This window comes from Rhinolophus ferrumequinum, chromosome 16 (assembly GCF_004115265.2).
Source record: "Rhinolophus ferrumequinum isolate MPI-CBG mRhiFer1 chromosome 16, mRhiFer1_v1.p, whole genome shotgun sequence".
NCBI classification, from domain to species: domain Eukaryota; kingdom Metazoa; phylum Chordata; class Mammalia; order Chiroptera; family Rhinolophidae; genus Rhinolophus; species Rhinolophus ferrumequinum.
Window position 1 is genome coordinate 6,323,282 of NC_046299.1, and position 27,016 is coordinate 6,350,297.

The 27,016-nt window shown below is 51.1% G+C and overlaps 1 protein-coding gene across 1 annotated transcript in view; it reads right to left on the reverse strand.

The window, feature by feature from the left end:
- LHPP (phospholysine phosphohistidine inorganic pyrophosphate phosphatase) overlaps positions 1-25,075 on the reverse strand; it is a 117,587-nt gene extending 92,512 nt beyond the window's left edge. The window contains exons 1-4 of the mRNA XM_033131282.1: positions 24,266-25,075; positions 10,386-10,573; positions 6,915-7,068; positions 723-786 (exon numbers count right to left, since the gene is read on the reverse strand). Of these exons, the coding sequence (XP_032987173.1) occupies positions 723-786; positions 6,915-7,068; positions 10,386-10,573; positions 24,266-24,390 (531 nt within the window). The 5' untranslated portion in view covers positions 24,391-25,075. The remainder of the gene's footprint in view (positions 1-722; positions 787-6,914; positions 7,069-10,385; positions 10,574-24,265) is intronic.
- Positions 25,076-27,016: the final 1,941 nt, after the last annotated feature.

Here is a 27,016-nt window from a genome sequence, read left to right on the forward strand (position 1 = left end):
CCCGCCCCCTGCTCAAACACCCAGGCGTAGCAGGAGGCGACCCACAGCTGGCAAAGTCTCAAGGTGTCATGCAGACCACCCCTGACCAGTATTTTCACTTGTATTCTTGCTCCTCCCCCACTTCCCCACCTACCCTAGCACGGTCATAGCCCTTCCAGGGGAAAAGGTCCAGGGCTCCACTGCCCGTCCATCCATCCCTCCAAGCTGCGTACAGGTAGGCAGGAGCAGATGTAGCAGTGAGGCTGGGCAGTGACAGGAGCTAACCTGGGGCAGGAGCCTAGGCTGGGGACAGCTGAGCTGGCACAGGTCAGAGCAGATGCTGGGGAACCCCATCTGGGCCTGGCCTTGAAAACTGGGGGAGGGAGTAGGGAAGGAGGCCAGTGAAGACACGTCAAGCTCAGGTGCTACAGGTTAACCAGGGTCAGGAATGAGGCAGATGGTCCACACTAATACAGAAGCCAGAGTCTGAGGAGAGCGGCAGAGAGCATGCTGGGAGGGCCAGCCAGGTCCACACAGGCAGTGCGGGGCGTGGAAGAATGGGCGGGGCAGGAGAGCAGAGTGATCAGGGCAGCTGAGAGGCCACACTCCAGAGAAGGGGCACTCAGCTTAAAGCCCTACTTTGAAAACATAACACTGACCACACCCCCTTCTCCAGAAAGACCAGGAATATCTCAGGCGGCCCTGAGACCTGAAGAGGGCTCAGACAGACCCCGGGCAGGTACCTCAAGCGCCTTCATGTAGGCACCCACGTCCAGCATCAGGCCAGAGGTCTCCTTGTAGTAGCGTCTGGAAAAGAGCAGAATGGGAGTAGGTGAGCTGAGCTCAGGTTCCAGGAAGTGCTAAGAGAAACTGCCCTGTCCTGGTTCTGCCGGCTCAAGAGAGCCCCCTCATGAGTGAGGGTCAGTCCAGATGCCATGCTGACAATGACTGTTGGGCACAACAGAGCCCAAAGGCGGGCCACCACGCGCAGGAGGGAGAGCCAACGGGCCAGCAGCTCATGCGGAATGGCCCCTGCTGCCAGCCTGTGGGGACCCTGCCACGGTGATTAACGGGAACCAAGGAGCAGATGGATCCAGTTGCTAACTCAGAGAAAGACAAGAGATCTGTGTTCTGGGAAAGCACAGCAGGTCCACAGAGCACATGGGGAACCCCTAATTGCTAATAATTAACCCCTAATTGCAGCCTGAAAAAGAAAACTCCATTTGTTTTCTTCTGTGATGCAGCTAGCTCCACGGCACCCTGCCGCGTCTCCTATTAGCCAAAGGTCAAGAGAGGTGCCAGGTTTCATGGGTGCCAGATGCTTTTATGAGATGACAGCTATGTCTTCCCTGCCTCACTGGGGACCAAGAGGGCTCGGCTCTCAGAAGATCCATCGTATCGGCTACCCTTGTCCGTTTCCCATGCCCTTCGAATTTGGGAGACATTAAAAACCACGTACACAGAACCAAAGAGAAGAATAGTGAAGCGTACTGACTTCAGGGTTCAACTCCATTCCACACATTTTTACCGGTGGGACTTTGAGTAGCTTAAGCCCTCTGGGCCTGAGATTCCTAATCTGTAAAATGGGCAAAAAAAAAAGTAGTACCAACTTCATGGATCGTTGTGAAGCTTGAGCAAAACAATGCATGCAAAGTTCTTAACGTGATGCCTAGTGTGCAGAAACTGCTCCAAATGTATTCGAGAATATTATTATAAATAACTATTTACCCAGGCTGAGAAATAGGCAACACGATGTGAGCTGGGGAGGAAAGAATGCACATGGGTCTTTCCCATTTGTTCTGTGCCTACCTAAAACGTGAGAACTGAGCTCCCCAGAAGCTGCCCCGGGTTGCGCCCGTCCCCCCAGGGACTCCACAGGTCCCTCCCTGCACACCTGAGGCTCTGAAGGCTGCAGAAGCCTGCGTGGCCACCCCCAGCATCCATTCACCCAGCACTCAGGTGGGACGGGCGCTCTCTACTCTGCATTCGCTACTGCCAGGCTGCATGCAGATGCGCTGCAGGCCTTCAGCCAAAGCCTTGGCCATGGCAAGGGCTGGTCCCCTGCCACTCACCCCCGCCAGGTGGACTCAGAGCCTGCAGTGCAGCCTGTCTCCTGAAGCTGTGGGGGCGTCTCCTGTTGTGACAGGACTCGCTGGCCTCCAAGTGGACCCCAGGCCTGTTAACACATCAGGGGCCGAGGCTCCGTGCTCCAGGGGCCGCCCCACAAGCACTCAGACCAGCTGGGACACTGCATGCATTCTCTGCCTGGTTGTCAGAGAACTGTTATACCACCTGCTTACAGAGTCGGGACCTGCAAATGCTCCCCTTTTTAAAGGGTAACCGCAAAACACAGGCTTAAAGGTTCGTAATTGCATTTGTCTTAAATCCAGCACGTAGACATGTATTCTGCATTTATACAGCCTCAAAAAAGCTTCCTTTTATTTTTCCCATTTCTACAATAAACTAGTGTGGTATGAAGATTTTCTTAGCTAGGTCCAGAGTTTTAAGGAATCACAAAGTAAAGCAAAGTGTGGCTGAGAGGAAGAGGGAGACGCTGGTTGCTGGGGCCTGCATGCACTGGCATTGTGGGTGACGTCAGTTAGCTCAGTCCCCCACACATCGAGGACACAGCTACTCACACCCTTTTGCAGGACTTGGGGACACTCCCACACCCGGGCTGTCCCCCAGGGACTCCCGGTCTGGTGGGAAGCAGAGAAGTCCACAGCCAAATGTGAAAGGACAAGACACGGGCGATGAGAAGGGGAACCGCACGTTCTGTACACGCTGTTTGATTAGGCCGGACATGCTGGGGAGAGGGACACCCCAGAAAAGGAAATATCAAAGCCGAGACCTGAAGCTAAAAGAAGGAGAATGTAGGTGTCCAGGCCCCGAGCCTCCAGGAATTGACAGCAGCACCCCGCCAAGGACCCCACAGGCCAGAGCTGCTCTAAGCACAGGCCACCCTCCCTCGGGCACTCAGAGAGCCACCCGCCCTTGTCCCCTCACCCTCTGCCTGAGGGCTGCTGCGGGAGGAGATGGGGGCAGTGGGAGCCCAGACTGGGAGGGAGGGGGAACAGGGAGGGCCTTCCCGAAGACGGGACATGTTGAAGTGAGCCGAGGATGGAGGACAGAAGTGAGGAAAGAATGCAGCCAGTATAGGAGAGGCTTCCCAGACGTCAAACAAAAAAATTACAAAACACACCACCCTGTTGCAATAGGCACAGCTCAGTTTGGAGCTGAGGATTCTGGGGGCTTCTGGCCTAGTGCCCTGGGCCGGCTGGAGGAGGCAGGAGCTGGGAGCGCATCCCGTATGGAAAGAGCCTCCCGAGGATACCCACGTGGCACAACGTCTGCCCGTCTCATACTCTGCAAGTCTTTCTTCCAAAGGAACAGATACCTAGACTTTCTTAAGTTTCACTTAGTCCTGATGGGAGGGAAAAAATGAACATGCAGTTTAAAATATGCAATTAAAACCTTGTCTTTGTTACACGAATTTTTAGTGTCTAAAGAAAAAACTGAGTTCCATAAATCAAAATGAGAAACCTTAGTATTTCCTTTTTAGCTGAATATGGGCTTGTTTTCATAGTGCCCAGAATTTTTATTTATTTCTTATTCATTCAAGAAAACAAAAAGTCTTCTCAAAGGCCATCTGTTAGCTGAAAACACCTTTAGAGATACAGTAAATATGAGTACCTAAGTTATTTTTTTTTTTTTACTATAAAGGCCCAGCCAGGTTATTCCCAAAATACAAGCAATTTGATGTATTTATATTTTGTTCCTGGCATAATAAAAGCAACAGCAGGCCTGGTTAGAACCTGAGTGTTCAGCACATAGAAGAAACTGTGGATGCTGGAAAGACAGGAAAAAGCCAGGAGAAGCAGTCAGATAGATTTTATGCTTCATTCTCCTGCCCTTCCGATTATTCAGCACAGCCTCCCTTCAAAATGACCACTTGACCTTTCCCACAAGAGCCATTAACCTTTCATAGTCTGTCGAGTAAACAGCTTAATTTTCTGACGGCAGCATGACAGAAGAAATTACAAAGGCAATTCCCACTCTCGGTCCAAACAGATGCCAAATGTAAATCACTCCATTTCCAGGAGCAGCACATTCTGCCCCAGTGCATCCACCATCCTGCCTCCTCCAGGACACGGCGCAGCCCTGCTCTGGTGGAGGACAGCCCCTCACCATCAGGGGCTCCCACTCATAGGTCCTTAGGCTGTCCCGAGGAGCTGTGACCTCAGTCTGAAAGCTGCCAGTACCTTTCTCTTGTTTCTGAGTACCCAACCCCTAGCGCAAGTCAGAACACCCATCAGCTAGAGACCCCACTAAACGCTTATTTGTACCACAAGCCCTTGCCTACTGTTGAACCGGTTGCAAAAAGCTAAAAGCAACTGATTCTATATTTTTTTCTTTTTCAACAATATAGCTATTTTGACTACTACCCATAATCTGGACTAATAACTTTAAATAATTAGAGACAATTTTAAAGAAAAAAGTTTTAACATAAACGAGTTATAGCACACCTTCTTGGTTATGTTGTTCTCTAGTGGAGGTCAGTAGCTTTCAGGACGCCTAAAGGACCAAGCCCAGCACACAAGTGAGTTAAGCAGGCCAGGTTCTGTGGCTTGCAGTGGCCTAAATTGCAGAAGGTTGTAAGGTTAGAAAGGGACTGTAATAGTTAATTTTATGTGTCAACTTGGCTGGGCCAAGGTGCCCAAATGTTCGGTCAAAGATTATTCTGGATGTTTCTGAGAAAGTGTTTCTCGGATGAGACTGACATTTAAATCATGGACTCTGAATAAAGCAGATTGCCCTCCATAATGTGGTGGGCCTCGTCTAATCAGTTGAAGGCCTGAATAAACAAAGTCTGACCTCCCTGACAAAGAAGAAACCTTCTGGCAAACAGATTCTGGACTCAGAATCAACTGCAACTCTTCCCTGAGTCTCCAGCCTGAAGATTTTGGACTTACCTAGCCTCCACAATCAATTTCTCTCTCTCTGTCTCTCTCTCTCCCCCTATCCATATATCCACATCCTGTTGGTTCTGTTTCTCTAGAGAACCCTAATACAGGACACATTTGATTTGTATGGTAAACATGCTAGAATATTTTAGTTCCTAAATGAAACAGACCTCTCTTTTCTTTCTTGAAATTTCTTTCATGTTCCTATTTTGATAGTGACATAGCCATGAAAAATATTTCTCGATTATGTGTAGAAACAGCACAGGCTAAACGACAACTGACTCTGAAACCTGGAGAAGGGAACAGCAGGAAGTGATGGGATCCGTGGTGAACTGGAACTAACGAGGCAGTGGTTTCAGCTAAGCTGCTGTGCATTCAGGGATGTGGGGCCCAGTATTGTCAGATCTCCTGATTTTTCAAAAGAATCCAGAAATCTGGATATTTTCTTGAATATAAAATCTCCCAATTTTTCAACACGGGCTCAAAACAGTTTAACGTCTTGTGTGGGCCAAACATCTGCTCTAGAATGTAGGCTAGAGGTGACGAACACAGGCTCTGGGTGGCACTCCTGGCCCTGCCAGCACTTATTTCATCTCTGTATGCCTCAATATGGCCACCTGTAAAATGGCAATGAAACTGCCTACAGCTCACAGGGTTGCAGTCAGAATTAAATGAAATGTAGTACATAAAATGCTTAGCAATGGCTGGTGTCCAGATAAAAAGTCCCTCCCTTGTCTATCTGAAGAGCTGGCCCTGCTGGGCAGACAGAGGTAGGCAGTCCCCAGTCACCAGAAGTACCTCCGCTGGGAAAGGCTTCCCCAGAGATGGCCCCAGACTTCTTGCACTCCACAGTGTCCTTGCAACTTGAAGAGGCTGCAATTCTAAAAGCCTGGTGCTGCTTTGGTTGATGACAGAATAAATCTGCACAGCTTTCTGGAAGGCAGCTTGGCGACACGCATCCAGAACCTCAACAATGCCCATCATCCGAAACGTACAAAGATGTTCATCACCGCCTTAACTTTGATAGGAAACCAGACACAACCTGAATGTCCATCAGCAGGTGTCAGTTAAAAAGATGACAGGCTAGCCACACGAAGGACAATCACGATGCAGAGATATATCTATTCACTGCATAGAAAGTTGTTCACAAAAATCCTGTTTGCTGAACAATAAAAGAACGGGTGACAAAACTAGGTCAAGTGTGATACCGAAGTGAATACACCTGTTTCTGAAGATCTGTCTGCACAGGAAGGACACACACCAAAGTGCTGGCAGTTGTTTAACTTGTGCAATGGGACGGAAAATACTCTTCATTTTCTTGTTTTTGCTCATCTGTATTCTTTAATCTTTTTTTAATGAACACGTGACAGCTTGGTGGTAAAAGATGTTAAGAAAAACAACCTACATGTCTTTTAAAAAAAAACAGAGATGGTGAGACCCATGCTAAAGGCTCAGACGGAAACAGACATAAAATCACAGCTTCACAGAGACCACGCTCTGCGCCCAGAGATGTGGGGCCCAGACCAGCGCGTCCCACAGGCCCTTGAGCCTGCTTCTCACGACTTAGGTGTCCCCTTGGCACAACTGTCAATGCCTGGTGCTGTGTTCCGTGCAGAAGTGCCTTCCCCTCCTTTGCTCTAAACCTGGGACAAGCAACACATGCCCTCTGAGATCTCCAAAGGGTCTCCGTCTGCAATGACCGTCCTTTGCCCCGGGCTCTCCCAGCCCAGGGCCCAGATGGAAGCTTCACCAACCAGCTCCTGAGGATTCTGATGTCTTCAAAAAATTATTAGGAGAAAGGAAGGAAGACATGAAGATAAAAAGCAAGAAAAGGGGAGATAGGGAAAAGGACGTCACCCTGTGCCCACCCCACGCCCACTTTCCCGCATCCCTCTCTACTGGGTTCTGAAGTCCGAGACCCACGGGGCATCGCAAAGAAGCCAGAAACGACTCTTCCTGGGGCCGACTTACCCTTTTCCCAGTGATATGAGCACAGGCTTTTCCAGCTGCACGAGCACCTGGAAGGCTTTGTTCATGTTTTGATAAGAAAAGCCGTCTCCTGCATCAGCAATTACGACACAGTTTGGGTTGGAGGTGTCAACTTGCTCAAATTCTGAGCGCACTCCTGGAAAGAGAGAAAGAGGGAGAAAGCCCAAGGGAACGTGGCTACCTCCTGTCTCCTACCCGGACACCCGCGTGACTCGTCTGCCTGCCCCTTTCCCAGATGCACTGTCTCTTTCTGAGACACAGCTGCCATGGGTGGCAGGCAAGGAACAGGTGTCAGTGCCATTTTATACATGAAGGAATTCAGCTCCCCACGGTTAGACGTCTTGTTAGGAGAAAGACGGGCCCACCCCCAACACGAGCAGTACCCCGGTAGCTCCCTCAGTTCAATACCACAGGGAGGAAACCCACAGCTTTGCAACGAAGAAGGGAAATCTGCCTGAAGGACAAGATTTGTAGATGTTGGATGAAATGAGGCTGCTTGCAACCTTTATCGAGTCGGCACTGCTGGTCCAGACGGTAAGAACCACTGACACATTGCAGCCAAAACCACTAGCGACAGGACAGCACGGACGCGTGTGCGTCCTGTGCAGGGCACATGCGCATCCCCACTGGCCGGCTCTCCAGCCCGAGGGAAGGCCTTCTTCTCATCTGCTCTCCCCACTTTCAATTAAAACAGGGCAAAGTTACAGGCATAAATCGAGCCATTGGTCTCATGTCTTCAATTCCTGGGAAGAAACATCCTCTCATCCATTAGGTGTTGACCTTTCTGGATGAAAAAAAAAACTTGAAGTAACCACAAGACACCACTTCATACCCACCAGAAGGGCGAGGATTAAAAAGACTGCCAACACCAAGTGCAGGTGAGGATTTGGAGCTGCTGCCCGCACTGGAGGAATGTAGAATGACATGGTGCCTCTGGGAAAAGGGCTGGCAGTTTATAAAACTGAGTACATCTGCCCTGTGACCCAGCAATCCCACCCCTAGGTGTTTACCTAGAAGAACTGTACAGAAATGTCCACAGCAGTTATTCTCAATAACCTAAAGCTGGAGGCAAGCCAGGTGTCTCCCAGCAGGGGGCTGCGTAAACAAGCCATGGGGTGTTCGCTGCATTAACACCGCTGCAGAAAAAAGAAAACCCCTACTGATACGTGCGCCCTGTGGATGTCTCAGAACCGGTGTGTGGGGTGAAAGAAGGTTACTGCAAAAGGAAGGGTGACCTTGGCAGGCTGGGCTGCTCCAACCCTGCACAACCTAAAGAGAGAGAGTCTTCAGGATGGGCCCCCCACCAGACCCGGGGGATCAGCCCTTGGAACATCCTGCTGGAAGGAGTGGCTTTGTGGGCCCAGGGCCCTGAGCTGCGCTGTGTCATTTTGACATCCAGGCCGGGGCTGAGACTGAGTGCCAAGGTCAGTCACACGGGCACTGACCTACCTCGCTGACCCTTAATCAAAACCCTGACCGCAAGGCTCCAGTAAGCGTCTCTGGATGACGACACTTTGCATGCACACTGTCACACATCACTGCAGGGAGAAACACTCGTAAGCACATGCCAGTGCAAACCCCCAGGAGAGGACAACTGGAAGGTCACGCCTGGATTTCCCAGGAGTTTGTCCCCGGTGTCACTGCCCTTTGCTGAGTTGAACCTGTATTCTTTCATCGTGATAAACTGTAACCAGGAGTATGACAGCTTTCCTGAGCCCTGTGAATCCTTCTAGAAAACCATCAAGCCTGAGGGTGGTTGGTGTTGGGGACCCCCATCACAACCAGAAGTTGTGTGATTCTATTTATATGAAACTCCAGACGAGGCATATTTATTTACAAGGGTAAAAAATCCAAACAGCGGATGCGCCTAAGGGGTGGGGGGGGCTGAGACGGGCATGAGGGAACTTCTGGGGTGACGGTCCAGTCCGAGATCTCCGTAGAAGTTTGGGTTACACAGATGCATGCACGTGTCAAAACTCCGCCAAAGTACGCTTGAGGTGTTTCCATGTCATTGAACACAGATTTTATACTAAAAAAAACTGTGAACGGATATTGACCGCTAGTTAATGATGAGCTAAAGGATTTGGGGATGTGTACCAATGTCTGCAACTTACTTTAAAATGCATCAGAAAGATAACATGGGGAGAGGGACGGAGGCTATATAATGCAGAAAACAGAAAATAGTAAAATGTCACTGGTAAAATCAAGGTGATGGGCATACCAATATTCTTTCAGCTTTGCTGTGTGTTTGAAATTTTTCCTACTAAAATGTTGGGGGGAAGTCATCAATAATAAAACTTGAAATATGGTAATAACTATGTATAGTGCCAAATGGGTACTGAATAACTATGATGTACACCTGAAATTAATATAATATTTTGTTAGCTATATTTTAATAAAAATCTTTAAAAAGGATAAAAAAAAAGAAAAACTTGAAAAGATTCGAAGTCTGAAAACACAGGCACATTTAATCGAAACAACAGACGCAGGATGATGGTGGAGGAAGGGCCCCCGGCCCCCTGGAGACACATACACTCTTCCTCTCCTCTCTGCCTGCTCCACCCCCAACCCCCTTCACCTTGGGGAAGGGCATTTTCTTTCCTAAGTCTTTCTGTTTCTTTGAGGGCCTGTTCTAGAGACACTGGCAGGGATCCTAGCTCACAGAGGAAGGATTCTGAGGCACATGGTTTCTAAAGGCCGGGCATGTCCTCTCCAGTGGGCACCAAAGCTGTGGATTCCATGCTGGGGCCTTGCGGGGAGCCCCCTCTCCTGCTGGGACGCAGAAAAGCTGGCCTGCCTCTGCCAGGGGTTTGTAAATAAAAGTATCAAGTCAGAGGAAGGGAGGGAGGGAGGGGGGCTCGGTGCCAACAACAGAAAAGTGCCCTGAATTCTGAAGCACTGCTCATGTCTCTGCTTTTTAAATATTCAGAAGGTACCAGACAATCCTGTCTCTTCCACTTCATTCTAGAAAACACCCCAATGAGGGTCAAAGTAGCTCTTTTCTTGCATTCAGACTAATACTGGGATGCAAACCTTGTGACATTTGCCACGGCAGGGTTGTTTTTCACAAATACAGTTCCAGCTACGGGTGCCAGAATTAGAAACGCACGGACCTCATCTACCTCTTCATCCTCTCCTTCCTCCCACATCCCGACACACCAGAAGCTAGAATTTTGCCCCCTTGACAATTCCCTGCCCCCTTGATCCATCCTAGATCAGAGAAACACAACGCAGGGTTTTCCCCAGAGAAGCGATCTGGAACCTGCCCCAAAGGACCCTGTGGTTTGAGGCCGGAGAATGGATGGGGCCCGTGAGTTTTCCACCCCCAGGCCCATGAGTGTCGGCAGCAGAAGCCCGGTGTTACCGGTGTCCGTCCCAGTGGTTTGGCCCAGGTGAGAGGGATGCCTTCCCCCAACCCCCACCCTGAAAAGTCCCAGGGCCCAGCAGGCCTACCATCGTGGACAAGCAGGTGTGGCCGAAGGCCTCGCTCCTTCAGGATCAGGCAGGCGGCAGGCGCCGGGGCGGTCACCTCGCCCTCGGAGATGTCGAAGCCCAGCCGCCGAAGCAGCCCCACCAGCTTGCCTCGGGACTTCTGTGACTCATTGGTGCAGAACCTCACCTTTAGCCGGGACTGCTTCAGTCTGCAGGTGGGAATGACAGGTGGAGGGTGCTGTCACCATGGCGCGGGTGGCCTCCAGGGGAAGGAGACAGACAGACACTTTTCCAAGGGCAATCAGGTCACCAGAGCAGATCAGGTCACCGAGGTCCCTTACGTGGGCCTCGACTGACCCCCGAGTGTTCAGGCTGGGATTTCTGGAGCAGATTCATTGCAGGGGACCCGACCATGCCCCACCAAGCGTCCTTTCCATCCTCCCTCAGCCTGGCTCACCTGACATTCCCCACGGCTCCCAGCTGAACTTTGCCCACGCCCCTCTTTCCACCTAGGACATGTCCCCCTCCCTGTGCCCGGGACATGTCCCCGCTTCCTCAGCCTGCCTCTCCACAAGTGTCAATTGTCCCACCCTCAGAGACCCACTCAACCCCTCCCCTCCACCATACCACCCTGCTTGGCCTGGCTAGAGGTCACCTCTGATCGTTTCCAGCAATTTCTCTGTACCTTTCCACAATAATTAGCACTCGCGCTTTACATTTGAGCTAATATGCCTAATTAACTCTGGATCCATATTTCCCCAAAAGCGCAAAGGTCGACGTGTGTCTTCTCACCATTGTCAATTATGTGTCACCGCGAGGTCGGGAACGGGGTCAGTTCCGTCCCCCTCAGCATCCCCAGGGCTTCACACTGGGGCTTGGCTCCCAGCAGGCCCCCGGCGAGACCTGCTGAGTGACTGACCGATGCAAAGTCCAAATGCTGGCCACGCTGACCACGCCTGCTGCCTCCCCGAGGGTGTCCCAGGCCTGCAGCCCCTCACAGGTCCCGACGAAAACAGACTCGTAGTGAAAACCCCCATTCCCACATTCCCGTGGGCCTCCAGACCCTCCACACACTGAAGCCAACGGGTGCAACTGGGGAAAAAGCTGCAGATCTATTGACAAGAGGGAGGCTGACAGACCGAGGCTGCCCCAGTCTTCGTCAGTGGCCCAGATGAGTCAGTCCTTTCTTAGTATTTGTCTTTCCTAATCAGAGGCTTATGAATTATCAATTAGGCCTAGTGGTTAATTGCCCTTCATAAAGACAGCTTCTGTATTTTTAATTAGGCAGTTAATTATTGTAACTAATAGCATCACCTTGTACGTTATGGACAGATCTTCATTGATTGGCGCCCAGAATGTGTGACTCACACCCGGTAATGCAGCAGTTGCGTGAAGAAGAGCGGGGGTGCCGGGGGACTAATTATTGCTAATGAATTATGATGTGACCTTCTCAGAACAGTGAACAATCGGTGTGACAGTGAGATGACAGTGCCTCACATCTGCTGTTCCAAACACAACTTCAGATGCCCGTGAAAAAAAAAGAGTAAATAACAGAACCCAATTCGGGATTCTTCAGCCACTGGTCTCCTTTGAAATACCACCAACAGAAGTTCATCCAAAACATCAGCTTTAAAAGCATAGTAACAGTTTAGCATTAAATCAGTTCCTGAAAAATCTGGTAGCAAATGCTTGGGGAAGTCCCCTCCCTGCGGATCTGTCCATTCATGCCCCCGACCTCACCCCCTTTTGAGGAGTTACCACAGACGCTCCCTGACCACCTGGGACCAGTCCCAGGTCCTCTCTTCATTTTTCTTAGGTACTGAAAAGAATACAAGTGGTCATTATTACTGTTAGAATGGTGAAGCATGAACACATTACCCTGAGCTTTACCATGGCTCAGCACCTGTGACATGACTGTCTTCTCCCTGAGGGCACAGACACACAGCTGGGTTTCCTACAGAGATCTCCAGGTCCAGCCGCCTGGTGTGCAGGCGGCAGTCCCTAAGTATGAGCTGATGGAGTAAACAAGCCAATGAGGCAAGAACCACTATCCCCATTCTAGAGACGAGAAGATGGAGGCTTCAGAAAGCAGAGACCTACAGGGTCACACAGCCTGGAAGCAGCAAAGCCAACAACTGGCTACGGACATGTGATGGGTCCTCAGGCCTCGCACAGCGATGAAGGCAGCTGGCCCTTTCCCAGTTAGGAAGCACCAGGCCGGACAAGGCCCAGGAGCCCAGGAACACAGGCCCAGCTCTTCCCACTGGAAGGGAAACTGACACTGCACAGGCGGGCACGGGTGTGCGTGGGGTGCACCTGTGCACGCATGCAGGGACAGAAGGCCTGAGATGATGAGTCGGCACTGAAGAGGAGGCCCTGGATGCCCAACGCCATGACTGAATTGTGTCAAATGCGGTCCTAAGGCTGGGGCCATGATATAGTAGGATGAGTGTCCTTACCAGAACCAGAGATCTCTGCATGTACAAAATAGAGGCCATGTGAGAACACAGTGAGAAGGTGGCTGTTGACAAGCCAGGAAGAGAGCTCTCACCGACCCTGCTGGCACCTTGGTCTTGGATGTCCAGCCTTCAGAACTCTGAGAAAATAAACGTCTGTTGTTTAAGTCCCCAGTCTGTTGTATTCTGTTATGGCGGCCCCGACAGACCAAGACAGCCAAGGAACCAAATCCTCGGCCTCTCTTAGTGGGGTTTGCGGCCAAGCGTCACAGATTTGGCCTTGGGAGGCCTGGAACATAAGAATTCAGCATGTCAGGAGAGCCCAAGCCAGGCATGGCTTCAGGGCCCCAGCACAGCCTTCAGGGGCCCCCAAGAGGAGGGAATCCCAGAGATTTCAGCACCAGGGACAGGCCCTGCTCCAGGACAGGCCCTGTTATCCCTACCCCCCAGCACCCAAGAATCGGGAAGACAGGGGGCCTACTGCTGGACTCCACTCAGCTCCAAGGGGGTGGGGGGGTCTGGCCAGATGGCCCCTCTGAGACCACAGCCACTGCCTCAGCCCACTGTCCTCTCCCCAGGAGCCCCGCAGATTTACCCCCACTTCCTGCGGCCGCACAGAATCTTTGAACTGACCTTTACCTCATCCCGGCAGGCCAGGACAACCTTTGAGTGACAACGTCGTCGCCTGGTGCAATTACTGTGCATCACATGAACCAGTCCCTTGCAAATCACCTTGGACCTCACACATCTGCTGGCTGTCGGCATCTGCCAGGGGCGCTCACCCGAAAATAATGGAAACCCTTTCATTATTGTTCAGTAGCAGGTAGAGCGCTAGGACGATTACTGGACATCCTGACTGACCTTGGCACAGCTCCACGGCCTGCTGCCCTCACCACAGAGGAGCCGGGACGGGAAGCGGGCCAGGGGGTGAAGAGGTGGCCCAAGACAAGGCCCCTCCCAGCTGGGCCTGTCTCAGTCCCCACCCCTAGCCCTCGGGACTCTGTCACCTTCGTCAGACCCAGAAGGCCCTCTCACCGCCCTAAGGCTGCCTTCATCCTCCCCTACAGCCAGTCCTACTCATCCTTCCAGGCCTGGTTCACATGCCCCGTCCTCCGAGAAAGCTCCTCCAATGAGCTTTCCCCACCCTGGAGGCCGCTCTTGGCATTGGCATCATGACCTCCTTCCTCTGCTTCCTCCACCAGCTCAGGGCCCCTGCAGGTGTTTTATTCAGCACCCCCATCCATCGGGGAGAGGGCTCCTGGCCTCTGAAGTAGAGGTGGCCCTGACCCTGCGAGGGAACAACAGAATTCCAGCCCAGGGTGGGCCCCGGGACAAGTGAGTCAAAGAAGGCAAATCAGCTTTCCCCGATGCCGATGCCGAAAAGCCAACATCCCCTCTGGGCACTGATCTCATTTGTCACCTCCAGCTTGACCTGCCAGCCATGGCCTCACCTTCCCACCCAGGAACGCACTCCGCTGAGGCCTCCTCCCGTCTGCCATCCTGGGGGTTCTCTTCTCCTGGGTGGAAGGTGGGGGTGTGGAGTCAGTCGGCCTAGGCTCCCAGCCCCTCCACAGATCCCCGGGGTAATAGGGTGGCTGGAGTGGGTGGGCGAGTGCTCACGCCCACTGTGAGAGGTTGGGGCAGGGAGGAGCCTGCCCACAGCCCATGGGCACATGTTCTCAGCTAGCACTTAGTGACCACCTACTGTGGGCATGGCTTGTGCTAGCAAGTTACAGGCCTCTTTGGATCCAGGATGAGGCAGGAGATCTCACGCCAGGAAGAAAGAGGGGTGTGTGGGGCGGGGAAGGGGGTAGGAGGGGCGTTTCTCCCTCATTCCTGCCTCCCTGAACCACCAGCCTGCTCTGCCCCTGGGGTTACAATTCAAGACGTGACCTGGACGGGTAGAGGGGCCCTATTACTACCGAAATGGGAACAGCTGCAAATAGATAAACCTCTGTGCATCCGTTTCCTCAGAGAGGGAACACACTTTCACAGCACATCCCAGGGTTGCCATGAACCAAAATGTCGGGGGCAGCCTGGCCAAGGTCCTCAGGGAACACCAGTGTCCCCGCCCCAGTGGCACCAACACCTTGTCGCACAGCAGGGCTCTGTAGCCGCCCGACCAGGCCGCTGTCTGACCCTGAGATCCTTAGCTGCTTCCCTTTCAGAAACCCCTGGAGACTGACAACACACATTTAGAGAATTAAAACCTGCTTATTTGTTCTAAAAACACGTATTTTTAGAACAGAAGGTGAAATAGGAACCCATGATCAGAGCAGGGTTGGTTTTTGCCAAAGAAACACAGTCATGCGTGCACACGTTGATTCTGGGAGGGACCTGGCCCAGCTCCCCAAGTGTCCCAGTGGGCATCGGCTCAGGGTCGAGGATCGCCTTGGGGCTGGAACAGAAACAGAAGGGCTTTTGTCCCGCCGGGAATGGGGCCTGGCTTCCCAGCTGGGGTCCTGCACCTGCACGTCCGTCGCACATGCCCTTGGCTGGGCATCCGTGGGCCAGACTCTTGGGGTCCTTGAGACCCAGCCATGAAATGGGGTAACAGCAGCATTCCAGCTCTCCAGAGCTTGGCACTGCGGACACACCATGAGCCCTCCCTCATGCCAGCGTCATCAAGGGACGATGAACGCGGAGAGGCACCTGTAACGACCTCTGCCAGGAGCTCCACCTGAGCCTGCTGTACCTCGCCCTTCTTTCCACTGACCCACCAGTGTGGACCTGTCAACAAAGCCGACGGCCAGCTGCTCACACGCCCTGTAGGACCCTCCCCACTCTCCCTCTGACACTCTGCTGGCCAGAGTGTGTCGTCAGAGTTCAGGCAAGACACAGAATCCAAAGTCTGCACAGAGAGAAGAGAGAGAACATGGGAGGTGGTGACGCACAGGGCTGGGCTCTGGCTGGACCTCTTAGGCAGGGCCAGCCAGCCAGTGACCTCAGGGGACAGCAATGAGGTCAAATAGACTGGGCAGGCCCCAAAGCCAGGGACTCCAGGAAACACATAGCACGCCTTCCCCATGCCCGTGACATCTCAGCCGCCATCCAGTCTGTTCTCTCTCACCTGCCTGAGCCCCTGAGCCCGCAAGCAGTCAATTTACTGTTTATTAATAAACACAATTTAGAATCAAGTGCAGAAAATCTAAAAGCCAGAGGAGAACTTGGAGATCGTCCAACCTAGTAGCTCATTTCCCAGAGGAGCAGACGGAAGGCCAGAGGGACATGAGGTGCCCAGGGGCATGTCTCAGGGAGTCCTGGGTGCTTTGGACCACACCCAACCTTGGAAGTCAGCAGTCAGCCAGTCCCTGCTGAGCAGCACCCTCCCAGGCCGATCCAGTGTCGGGTGAGCAGGATACAGAGGCCAGGCATTCCCAGGTAAGGTGGGAGCCTGGCTGGGGAAGCAGACACACCCGTAGCACCCCCACCACGTCCCACCGTGTGACTGAGGCTTGTCACCTAATTCTCTCCAACCTGTTTCCACATCTGTAAAATGGGGGCACTAACAGTAGCTACCGATACGGCTGTCGTGAGACTATATTTAAAAAAACCAAACCTGGCACACTGCAAATACTCGATGAATGGCAGTGATGGTGGTGACGATGACAGCCACACCCCTGACAAGCCTGGTGCTGGGTCCTGGGACAACTGGGCCCTCAAGGCAGGCAGTCTGACAAGGCAGATGCCAGGTGAAGCAGGACAGCAGAAGGAGACAGGAGCTGAGCCCAGAGAGTACTGCTCAGGGAGACTGTTAAGAAAGAGGGCAGGGGGCGGCTGGATGGGTTAGAGCGCGGTGCTCTTAGCAACAAAGTCGCAGGTTCGATTCCCTCATGGGCCACTGTGAGCTGCGCCCTCCACAACTAGATTGAAACAACTATATACAACATTCATGTCATAGAAACCAATGTCAAGACCAAACAGAGCTACCCCATTCTTCTTAACAACTGCACAATATTCTGGTGTGGATAAACCGTAATCTATTCCCTCATCCCCTCCTGATGGGCACACAGGTTGTTTCCAGCCACACACATAAGTTATAAACATCAAAACTGTGTGTGTATCTACTGTGCCAGACTTCAATAGTTATTCATCAAAACACAAAATCATCATTTTCACTGACTGACCTTATAATCAATATTACAGATTTGAACATCTGTACTATTGAAAAAGCCATACTATTCAAACATTGTCCTTTCATCTGTTTTTTGTTTTTCTTTTTGTTTTATACTTTGGGGGTTCTACCCAGATTTCATTGGGAGGATAAAGGCTCTGAGACTACACAAGAGTTTGAAATCCTTGGGTTGGGATCTGCCAAGGACTCCAGCCTCCTGTGATCTGTGACCTAAGAAAACACATTCCTTGAGCGTCAGGGCCGCCTGATAGTGCAGGGCTGGGGGCTGTGGAGGGTATGGGGATGCCGACAGGAAAGGTCCAGAATCAGGAAAGAGAGGGGGTCGCACCTTAAAATCCTCTGTGCTTTTGGGGAAATACAGAGGAAAAGGTCTGGCAGGACCCAGCAGGTCACTTGGGGAAATGACTGGAACAGGCCCAGTGACAAGGATTTGGACCCTGGACTCCGTATATTCCTGCACTAGTGGGCATGTTTACGAGGAGGCCTCCTGTGACTTCTGAAGCTCAAACAGCAGATATTATGAAACGAGAACACACAACCTGGAGGCAAGCGACGAGCTCTCAGCACCCCTCCCATCTGAAGACAGGGGTTCACCCCCCACAGCAAACGGCAGCACCAGTCACAGGACAGAACATTCTCAACAAACAAGCCTTGTCCAAGGTCCGGGCTGAGTCAGAAAAGCCTGTTGGCCTAAACAAACTCAAACAAGTGCCAGCCCTCTCCTCTCCAATACCCTTAAGAGGCCCCTCTGGCAGGTGCTGGGCCAGGGGTGGGGGCATGGGGTGAGGCAAATCAGGTGAGGCTCCTGGGTGCCCATGGTCCCTAGTAGCGGTTATTATTATTGCCACTCCTGGGGACCTATGTCCCTAAGGCTGAGGGAGCCAGTGTGGCCCAGCATTAAGAAGCGAGTCGGTCCTAAAGTCTGCGGGCTGGCCAGACTTCAGACAGGGTACCCCTGGCCCTGGCCCTTTGGGATCCAAGACCTGCTGGGAGGGGCCTGAGTTGTAATAGGGTCCCTAGGCTTCCGGTGCACGCTGGGCTTTGACAAGCTCCACTTGGAAGGATGGGTTGCGGGTGTGGCGGTGCCGGGTGGGAATTGCTTTATGAGGCTGCCCTGGGCAGAAGCAGAGCCTGCTTCCTTCCGGCCCCAAGAAAGCCCAGCTCGGCAGGGCCCAGCAGATGTGCTTTAGTGGCCATGACAGGATGCAGTAAATGCCCACCCGCCTTTCACATGCAGATGCCTCCGGGGCCATCCTTTGAGCTGGCGGCCCCTGGGCCAGCCCCTGCAGCCCCTGCTGTGCCTGGTCCTGCCTCTGAATGGCTCCCCTCGGGGAGCCCAACTGCCCAAGAATGGGCTCCAATAAAGGGGACCCAGGCCAGTTACAGATGTCCCCATGAGCACGTCCCCAGTCCTAGAGCAGTGAAAAGACCCCACCTGGCCAGCACCGTCCCCAGCAGCTCCAAGAAGGGACCACACTGCTGCCGAATGACCAGGGGGCAGAGTTCAGCATGGCCTCAGAAGCCTGAGCCTCCTGCTCTCCCATCTGGGACACTTCTGGCCCAGATGATATCTTCAGACCCCCAGCTCTTGCACCACTGGATTTGTGAGGCCCCGCGCCCCAACCCGGGCTCATCTCCTAGCCCCTCCATCTGACACGACTAGCCTTTCTGGGCGCTATTTACGCTGGTCTCTCCACACTGGAACGTCAGCTTCAGGGGGCAAGGACTTGAGGCTGCCCAGTTCACTGCTGTGTTTTCAGTATAGCAGAAGCGCTCAATAAATATTTGTTGGGTGTGTGAGTGAACAAAAGAGAGGCAGCGTGGTACTGTGGGAAAACTGGGGCTCTGGAGTCCAGCAGATCCAGGGGAAATTCTGGCTCAGCCACTTTTCCTACTTCCGCCGGTTCCTGAATCTCTGATCCCCAGTCCCCACTTTGAAATGGGGCTGAAACCCCAACCTCATGGCTGGTTGTGAAGGTAGAGTGTGCAGTCAAGCACCAGCCTGGGATGGGGCAGGACTCCCTCAATCAATGGCGACTGCTATTATCGTGGCTGACATTGTTTTAAAAAGCAGAGTTTATACTCCCCGGGAGCTCTGTACCCCCTAAAGGTGGGAACCTTTCAGAAAATCTGACAGCAGCTGTTACCACAGAAAGTCTAAGAAGAATGGTGAACTGCCCCTCCAGGGGTTCCCAGAGCAGGAACTGGCAGTGCTGGGGGGGCTGCCATGGAGGGAAACCTTCCCCAGGACTCGGGTAGTCCCCTACCCCATCCTCGCACTTGTCCTTCTGTGGTACTGTTCTCACCCCAGGGACTTCCTCTGAGCTCCCGGGTAACTTCAAAGTGGGCCACGCATATCAAGGAGGTCAGAGCCCAGGGTGCAAAGCAACCTCACTGCATGGCTGCAAAAACGACAAAAAGCAGCCGAATACCCAGCGTTCTTCCCCTTGACAAGCAGAGCTGTTCGGTAGGATTCCTGGCTCAGCCACCAGGCGGAGAAGGAAATAGCGCTGTCCCGCGTGTCTGAGACATCCCCGTGGAAAACTCCAAAGCAGGCATACTTGACTGGGGGAAGTTTCCTGAACGACACACACTGCCACCACTGCTGGGTTCGTCCAGGCCCAGGGCCACCCACAAGGAGGGCGGAGGGCCTATAGGCTTTCCTTGGGCCTGGGCATGATCACTCGGAGGCTGGGCCTGGGTGCAGGGGCCTAGTCTTTAAAGAGCTGGCAGAAGAGAGGAAAGGAATGTTGGGAGAGCCAGAGGGCACCGCAGTGCAGGCAGCGCAGGCTGGCTGGGGTCTCAGGGCCTCTGTCAGTGAACCACCCCAACGAAGTCTGTGTAACTGGGAGCAAGTGGGTGAGGTGGGAGAAGGGAGAGGAAAGGAGCCACAAAGTCACTCTTGAGGCCCTGGTGGACCGGGAGGAGGCATGGGTTTTGGTCCTGTGCCAAGAGAGTCCAGGGCGTTTTGGAGGGACCAGGCCATCGGTCCTCCAGGCTCCCGCACAGCACAATGATAAAACCCCCAGGGATAACAAGTATTATATCCCCTCACCGAAAAGAAACAAACAGGTTCTGGGGAAGGTGCGTCCCCTCTCTGGGCTACATAACTGGCTGTGATGTATTTTAGGACTATTACTGTATCGCTGTTAGATTTATACAGTGTAGGTGCTATCAGACACACCCAGCTGGGTAAATCTGCTAGAGATAAAGCAAATCAAAACAAAACCCTCCCGGGGACCAGTCTGAAGACACCAGTGCAAAACCCAGAGGTTAACGGACCAGGGACCACCCTCCTTAATCCCACACCCTGCAATCTGTGCATTAGTCGGGAGAGGCTGTTAGACTGACGCCCCAACCTTCCTCAATGCCCCCAGCTCCCTGAAAGGATGCTAAACACAGGTCTGGCACAGCGGTTAGGCTCTGACCAGTGGTTTCTTTAGCTGATAAAGGGACATGACAGCACATATAGTTAGTCTAAATGAGACTAAATGAGAAGGATTTTATAGGAGGAAAGGTGGGGCGAGAGAGCTATTAACAAAAGATAAGGAAGAGTTATTTTTAGGCTGGGACATCTTTGGGTGGGGAGAGAAAGAGAAGGGTTTTTATGCAGATTGCCTCTTCTTTCTGTGGGGGTGGGGTGGGATGGAGAGGGCCCACATGACAGATTACCTCGTTAGTGTTGACCAAAGAATTCCAGACTGGTTGAATAAGATTGTTTCTGGGAGCAGTTGAAACTGCAGTTAGAGCAGATATTAAATCTAAGTTTGGTGTCATGGGCTTTTAGCATGAGATACTCCATTTGGGGCCAGTGGTTTTCTCTTTAACATAATCAAAAATGGGTTATGTTAGGAGAATGTATGTATCATATACACACACACATACGCGGTCAGACCATTAAGTTCATGAACTCATCCTAGAAAAAGTGCTACATACTTCACTGCTGAATATCACTACGGTCACCTTCAAAGTCCTCCCCTTGGGGAGCTATGCACCGACATCAGCGCCTAGTCCACCCTTCAAAGCAATTTTGGAACTCTTTCTGGAATGGCCATCAGAGCTGTCACCGTATTACCCTTGATGTCCTGAATGTCAACAAAATGTCTTCCTTTCAACATTTCCTTTATCTTCAGGTAAAGAAAGAAGTCATTAGGGGCCAGATCAGGTGAGTAGGGAGGGCGTTCCAACAGTTATTTGTTGACTGGCTAAAAACTCCCTCACAGACAGTACTGTGTGAGCTAGTGCATTGTCATGATGCAAGAGCCATGAATTGTTGGTGAAAAGTTCCAAGTTGTCTAAATTTTCACGTAGCCTTTTCAGCACTTCCAAATAGTAAACTTGGTTAACTATTCGTCCTGTTGATACAAATTTACAATGAATAATCCCTCTGATATCAAAAAGGTTAGCAACATTGGTGCAACAAGTTCACAAACTTAATTGTCAGCCCTCGTATATAGTATATGAGAATACACATACATGTACAGTCATGTTCTGCTCTGCGTCACGATGTTTTGGTCAACAAAGGACCACACGTAGGACAGTTGTCCCTTAACATTATAATGGAGCCAAAACATTCCTATGCCCTGTGACCCCTATGAATGAAAAGGGGCTCTGTAATAAATCTGACAAAACTCACTGACCAAAAGTACCCTTACAGGGTGATCTGATCACAAATTCCTAAGTGGGCAGGTCATGGTGAGTAGTCATGCCCCAGGCATATAGCTTCCCTGTAATTGAGAAAATAGTTGTAATTTAATACTTTGAGTGGGAAATACATTCACCTGGTTCAAAGCCTTTAAAAAATGTTTATACCTGTATACAAAGTTATACAGTGGTCTTGCTTCCACCCCTCCCCGCAACCACCCAGTTCTCCCCAACTGCTTGCCCTCCAGCTCTTCACACAGTGAAGCTCTTCCCTCTACTTTCTTTATGCAATCACAGTAGCAGGAATCCTACTTGCATTTCTGCCTTTTCCACCCAAAAGACAGCACCCAGTGCATCCTGTCCTGCACGTGCTATCTTCACTGACAACGTCTATATGGCAGGTGTGCTCATTCCTTTTTATATTGCATGGTACGCCACTGTATAGACGGATACTCCCCTGTTAATGGATATTTGAGCTGTTTCCATTCTTTTGCTATTCCAACAGGCACTGCCGTGAACGATCTCACACTTAGGTCATTTCTCATGTAGGAGGTAGAGAAATGACCAGAAGCAGAACTGCTAGTAATGACAAATGCATCTTTCACAATGTCTGACAGGGTCCATTTCCACACACTGTCACCAAGCGAATGTGTCCCCAAAGTTTTGGGTTTTTGCCAATTCTCTCAAGTTGATGGAAAAATGGCGTCTCAGCAATAGTTTTAATCTGCATTTCTTTAATCTGCATTTGAGTAAGGCTGAGAATCTTTCAACTGCTTAGGGGTCATTTGTCTTTTCTTGAGAATTTTTTACATTCTTTGGGTAATTTTTCTTTTTCTTTTTTTTTTTTTTAAGGAGGGCACAGCTCACAGTGGCCCCTGCGGGGATCGAACTGGCAAACTTGGTGTTATTAGCACCACACTCTAACCAACTGAGCTAACTGGCCGCCCATGTGTAATTTTTCTACTGGGATGTTGATTTTTGTTGTTGTTGATGTCTAGATTTTGAGGCATCGTTATAAAGATCTTCTACTTCAAGATTTCAAAGGAAATCCCCCGCTTTCATTTGGCACTTATAAAGTTTCACTTGTCATATTTAAATTTCTTTAAATAGTAAATCAGATCACATGACATTCCGCCTAAAAACCTTCCGTGACTTCCCACTGCATTCAGGATAAAATCCAGCACCTCTCCTCAACCCTAAGTCCCTGCCCGCTGTAGTCATGCCCCTGCCTTACTTCTCGCTTTTCAGTTCTGTGAACACGAACATGCCAAGCTCTCTTCTGCCTCGGACCTTTGCAGGTTTGTTCCCTCACCTGGAATACACATCCTCTGCCGCTTCACCCAGAAGGCCCTCTTACCCTCTGGTCAGTCCTCCAATGCCTCCTCCTCAGAGCTGTCCCTGGACCCTTCTCTATCACAGGTCAGCCTCATCCCGGTCACTTTCTCAGCACGAAATTTCTTCATGTCACTTATGGCATCCTGGTGACTTGGTTATTCATTTGTGTCCAGGCTTACTGTCCAACTCGCCTCCAGACGTGAGCCCCATGAGGCCTTGTCTGCCTGTCACAGCCCTGAGGCTCTGGCCTCCTGCTCTTCCATACTAGGCCCTCTCACCTCAAAACACAGCCCAGTGCCCTCTGATCCATTCCGGCAGGCACCACCACCTAATGCTCTTGTCTGTGACAGAGGGACTCTGAAGTCTCAGAATAAAAGGAGACTAAGCAGAGGTCAGGAAGGCACTTAAACCTGAACTTCAGGACTAGTTGCCTTGGGGAAGGCAACAGGGAGGTGCTAGATTTGGGGTGCCCTTCACGCGCTCTTCTGGAGGCTACGTCTCCGTTTTTTGAGTTCCTAACCTCTCAAACATCTGTTTTGCTATGCAGGACAGTTTGGCTAGTGTACAGATAGGTGGGGGTGGGCTCTGAGGACCAAGAGGCTCATTTAACTGCCATCTACAGGTAGGTAAATTGAGTTCCAATGAAGTCAGGCCACCAAGCCAAGGCCCCCAGCTAGTGACTGTGACAGGCCAGGTCCTGTGCAATGGCCCTTCCTGGCTGCCCATCAACATGATGGCGGCACTGGCCTGCAATGCCACCGGCAGTTACAAAGCCTCGGTTCCAGTGGTGTCAACCTTGGTCCTGGTCACGTCCTCCATGCACAAGGCTTGATGGACAAGACGCCATCCTCCTCCTATCGTCTAAATCGAAGGTCAAGACAGTCCAAGTGAATTATGCCAGTCACATGTAACTTAAAGTTTTCTGGTAACCACATTAAGAAAAATCAAAAAAAAAAAAGGTGGAATTAATATATTTTATTGAACCTAATATATTCAAATTATTATCATATCAATATGAAATATGAGCTATTTTACATTTTCCTAAATCTGCGAAATCCGGTGTGGATTTTACAGCACATCTCAATTCAGACTCGCACACATTCCAAATGGCTACCCTGATAGACAGCACAGCTCTAATCGGCAGAGGCCTGGTGCTCGCCCAGGGACGCCCGGTCGTTTGGGCACCTCGGCGATACAGCGGAGACCTTCCCAGGCGGGTCCTCAAGTCTCCAGGGAGGGGGCGGAGCCAGGACAGAAGCCCCGCCCCGCCCTGAAGGGACCCGGCTGAGCGCGGAACCCTGCGCTTACGGCGGCCAGCGCGGGCCTCTCACCTCGCCACCGCCTCTACGGAGCCCGCAATCGGCGTGCCGCCGCCTTCGCCACCGTCGTACAGCACGCCCGAGATGTCCAGCAGCACCCCGCGCACGCCGGCCAGCCGCTCGCCCCATGCGTCCATTGCGCTCCGCGGTAAACCTCAAACTCCGCGTCCCGACCGGCAGCTGGAAAGTGCGGCTGCGCCCGCTGCGCGGGGCCACCTGGGAAGTGTAGTCCGGCGCGGGGGGTGTGGAGCCGGCGAAGAAGGGGCGGGAGCTGCCTCGGGACTCCGGGGTTACGTGCCCTCAAAATGGGTGCCTTCTCCGCAGGAGATCAGTGGACAGATTTCAGAGCAAGGCGGATTGAAGCAAAGAGACACCTGTAAAAATAACAAAAATTAAAGAGAAAAGGCAGTACCAGTGCTTCGCTGGTATTAACCTTTGGCCGGAGAGTTTGGCAGCCCTAAAAGCAATGGAAATAACTGGACCATTGAACGGACAATCCTGTACCTGGGAAGGATGCTAAGGAAATTATTCTAAAGCCGATGACTGCAGTGTAAACTACAATGCCAAAACAAGTTGGAAGAAAAGTAAATGTTCAAGGGTGGGAAGTGTTGAAGAAATTAAAACACGGCTACTGAAAGAAATATATGCCATCAAAAATGAAGACTAGGTAACAACATGGAAAATGCTCGTGTTACAACATTTCATGAAAAAGCAGAAGACAAAACTGTATGCAGACAACAGCCCTGTAAAAATAAGGATGCATAGGGACAGTGCTAGGAAGAAAATTGGAATATCACAATGTGTTAGGCCAGTGAAATTTGGGATACTCCATTTACTGTTACATCACTTTTTCAGTAAGTAAAAATTGATGGAAAAGGTGAGGAGTGTCCTTGACTGCCCCTGATCCTTTGAAGTATTTAAAGTGAAACTTGAGGAGCATTTGAGATCTTGCTTCCTGGCAATTGTCATCAGTTTGGCTCAAATAAAATGTCATAAAAATTCAAAATAAATAACTGAATAAATTGAAACTTGAAAAAATTTGAGTTCTGGCGTTACTTAACTTTGAGGTTGCTAAAGAAGAAGACCATATTGAGTTGGCCACTTCATTTCAGTCCCTTGATTCATAGATAAGAAGAAGAATTCATCAAAATATTAGGACTTTAGCCCAGTTCAATGAATTGTACATATCATGTTGATAAGTTTTTATGGGAACTGTTAATTATACAGGAGAAATAAAAAAGTAGTTCTTGTCCTTTGGGGGATTTACAATCTGACTGGGGGAGAACAGAATATTATGCTTTATATTGGCCATGGTTCTTGTTTGAAGTAGATAGAAACCACTCCAGCTGGAGGAGTATGTTTACACAAGGCAATTAAGGAGCTTATAGATTTCCAGGGAGAGTGGGGAACCAAGCTCACGTGGGGACACAGCCAGGAGCCACGCAGCTATGAGAAACGCCTCATTGCACTGCTCCACTGGGACCACTGCCCGGCATTTGGCACCTAAAATGCCAGGGAACTTCTTCCATCAGGCTGATTGATGGTATAGCACCCAAAGAACTAAATCCACCCACCACCATGCCCTTCGAAGATTCTCCACTTGTAGCCACCACCTCATTTTCACCATGTCTGGCTTGGGGGAGCCTAGTCCAACCTGCAAGGGAGTCTGGGAAATGCAGTTTTTGGCCATCCAGATTCTGTGGTGCAGGAACTGAGTGAGTCGGTCTGGCGAATCAACCACAAACATCCTGATCCAGACACATGTATTGAACTTCTACTCTCTGGGCTAAGTGGCTTCTAGGGATGCAAAAAGGTCTAAGGTGTGATCATTGCCTTTGAGTCAAGAGTGGCCAGAGAATAAGATGTATACCTTTAAGATTTATATTACTTACAGATATATACCTTTAAGATGTATACCTTTAAGACCAAATGTGTGCCAAGCACCAACGAGTGGCACAGACACAGCCAAGATGATGGATTCTGTGGGCAATGGAGGGCAGCAGGGTTTCTGAGCAGAGGAGCAGCCTGAAATGGACCTTAAAAAATGACTTGGCCTGGGGTTGGCGCTGTGGCTCACTTGGTTGGAGCGCCGTGCTCCCAATGCTGAGGTCGCCGGACGTTGGCGTGGGCTGCCGTGTGCTGCCATCGTGAGCAGTTGCCAGCTGGCAAGACCTGCCGTGAGCGGCCGACCCTCAACTGGCGACGGACTGCCTCAGCCAGGGGGAGTTCAAGGCTCATAATAGCAGCATGGGCAAGGGGGTTGCGTCCTACACAACTAGACTGAGACACAAGGGCTCGAAACAAGGGGAGAGGAGACCGAAGAAGGGGGCAAAAAGAAATGACTGGGCCTTAACTTCATGCCAAGGAAGAGGAGGAGAAAAGGGCACTTCTGCCAGTGGTGGTGAGCCAGGGCATAGTTCTCCCTCTTCCACTAGCTCTGTGTGTGACATTGAGCAAATCACTTTCTGTGTCTAGGACTGTGGTAGGCAGAATGGCCCCTTGAAGATGTCCATGTCCTAATCCTCAGAACCTGTGTATATGTTACCTTTCATGGCAAAAGGGACTTTGCAAATGTGATTAAGCTAAGGATCTTGAAATGAGGAAATTAGATGGTTGCTCAGCATGGATGGCCCATTAAAAGCATAGGTTGTTCCACAAAAGCAGGGGTTTCCCCTAAGAATGCTGGATCCCTTACGAACCCCCATACCCATATCTAAACATTTCTAAAAATTGCTGGATCCTATTCTTTTCAGCCTAGCCTGC